This window comes from Bison bison, unplaced genomic scaffold, assembly GCF_000754665.1.
Source record: "Bison bison bison isolate TAMUID 2011002044 unplaced genomic scaffold, Bison_UMD1.0 scf7180017864068, whole genome shotgun sequence".
Lineage (NCBI taxonomy): Eukaryota > Metazoa > Chordata > Mammalia > Artiodactyla > Bovidae > Bison > Bison bison.
Genome location: NW_011494640.1, coordinates 3423473 through 3425278, shown reverse-complemented (window position 1 = coordinate 3425278; position 1806 = coordinate 3423473). Strand labels below are relative to the sequence as shown.

The 1806-nt window shown below is 58.5% G+C and overlaps 1 protein-coding gene across 1 annotated transcript in view; it reads left to right on the top strand.

Annotated features, from left to right (window-relative positions):
• Positions 1-178, top strand: part of LOC104986493 (intestinal-type alkaline phosphatase) — a 3939-nt gene extending 3761 nt beyond the window's left edge. The window contains exon 12 of the mRNA XM_010837093.1: positions 5-178. Within this exon, the coding sequence (XP_010835395.1) occupies positions 5-178 (174 nt within the window). The remainder of the gene's footprint in view (positions 1-4) is intronic.
• Positions 179-1806: the final 1628 nt, after the last annotated feature.

The following is a 1806-nucleotide window of genomic DNA, read 5'->3' as shown; positions in this document are numbered from 1 at the left end:
GCAGGAGACCTTCGTGGCGCACATCATGGCCTTTGCGGGCTGCGTGGAGCCCTACACCGACTGCAATCTGCCGGCCCCCGCCAGCGTCCCCGACGCCGCGCACCTGGCGGCCAGCCCGCCTCCACTGGCGCTGCTGGCTGGGGCGATGCTGCTGCTGCTGGCGCCCACCTTGTACTAACCCCCACCAGTTCCAGGTCTCGGGATTTCCCGCTCTCCTGCCCAAAACCTCCCAGCTCAGGCCCTACCGGAGCTACCACCTCAGAGTCCCCACCCCGAAGTCCTATCCTAGCTGCCACTCCTGCAGACCCGACCGGGCCCCACCACCAGAGTTTCACCTCCCAGCAGTGATTCACCTTCCAGCATTGAAGGAGCCTCAGCTCACAGCCCTTCATGGCCCGGCCCATCCCCGAGGCTGAGGCCCTGATTTCCCTGTGACACCCGTAGACCTACTGCCCGACCCCAACTTCGGTGGCTTGGGATTTTGTGTTCTGCCACCCTGAACCTCAGTAAGGGGGCTCAGACCATCCAGACTGCCCCTACTGCCCACAGCCCCACCTGAGGACGAAGCTGGCACGGTCCCAGGGGTCCCAGGCCCGGCTGGAACCCACACCTTGCCTTTCAGGCGACCCTGGGACTCTGGGGTTTCCGGGAGGAGTGGCTTTCGGGAGGCGTGGTTTCCGATGGGGCGTGGCTTCTTGGAAACGTGGCTCCCGCCCCTGGAACCCAACCTGTGATCATCTGGGGCCCAAGGAGACGTCTCAGCCCAGGAGCTCCGGGGGACCCTGGACAGAGCCCTCAGCAGCCCCTCCTAGGAACCCAACGGTACCATTACAGAGAGGAGACAGTGACACAGAGGAGAGGAGACTTGTCCCAGGTCCCTCAGCTGCTGTGAGGGCGGCCCTGGTGCCCCTTCCAGGCTGGGCATCCCAGTAGCAGCAGGGGACCCGGGGGTGGGGACACAGGCCCCGCCCTCCCGGGAGGCAGGAAGCAGCTCTCAAATAAACTGTTCTAAGTATGATACAGGAGTGATACATGTGTGAAGAGAAGCCCTTAGGTGGGGGCACAGAGTGTCTGGGTGAGGGGGGTCAGGGTCACATCAGGAGGTTAGGGAGGGGCTGATGAAGGGCTGACGTTGAGCAAAGACCAAAGGCAACTCAGAAGGACAGTGGTGCAGGACTGGGTGTGGTCAGCAGGGGGACTGGTTGGGGGAGCCTGGCGGGTCAAGAGGGTCAAAGCCGAGAGAGTGGGAGGACCGGGGATCAACTGGAATTTCATCCAGAGTGTGGGAGAGGGGTGGAAGACTCTGAGCAGGGACATAACAGGACCGGAAGACTCTAGAAAATACCCTGCTGACCTCTGAGTAGGGAAGACTATTCTATTTCTTTTTCTGTTGTGCGGGTGTAGGTGGGAGCTGGGAAACCAGAGAGGAAGTACAGACTCCTAACATTTCTGACCTCTGTCTGAAAATATTTAGGAGCACCCACGCCAATATAAAAACACTGAGTATGTGAGAGTGAAAGTGTTAGCCACTCACTTGTGTCCACCTCTTTTGCAACCCCATGGACTGTAGCCTCCCAGGCTCCTCTGTCCATGGGATTCTCCAGTCAAGAAAACTGGAGTGGGTTGCCATTTCCTGCTCCAGGGGATCTTCCCTACCCATGGTTTGAACCCGGGTCTCTTGCATTGCAGGCAGATTCTTTACTGTCTGAGTCATGTAACCCACCCCACAGACACATTCCAAAGAATTTTATAGGATTGAAGACAGCCACATTTTCCAATACATTTTACAAAACTACAGATTTCTTT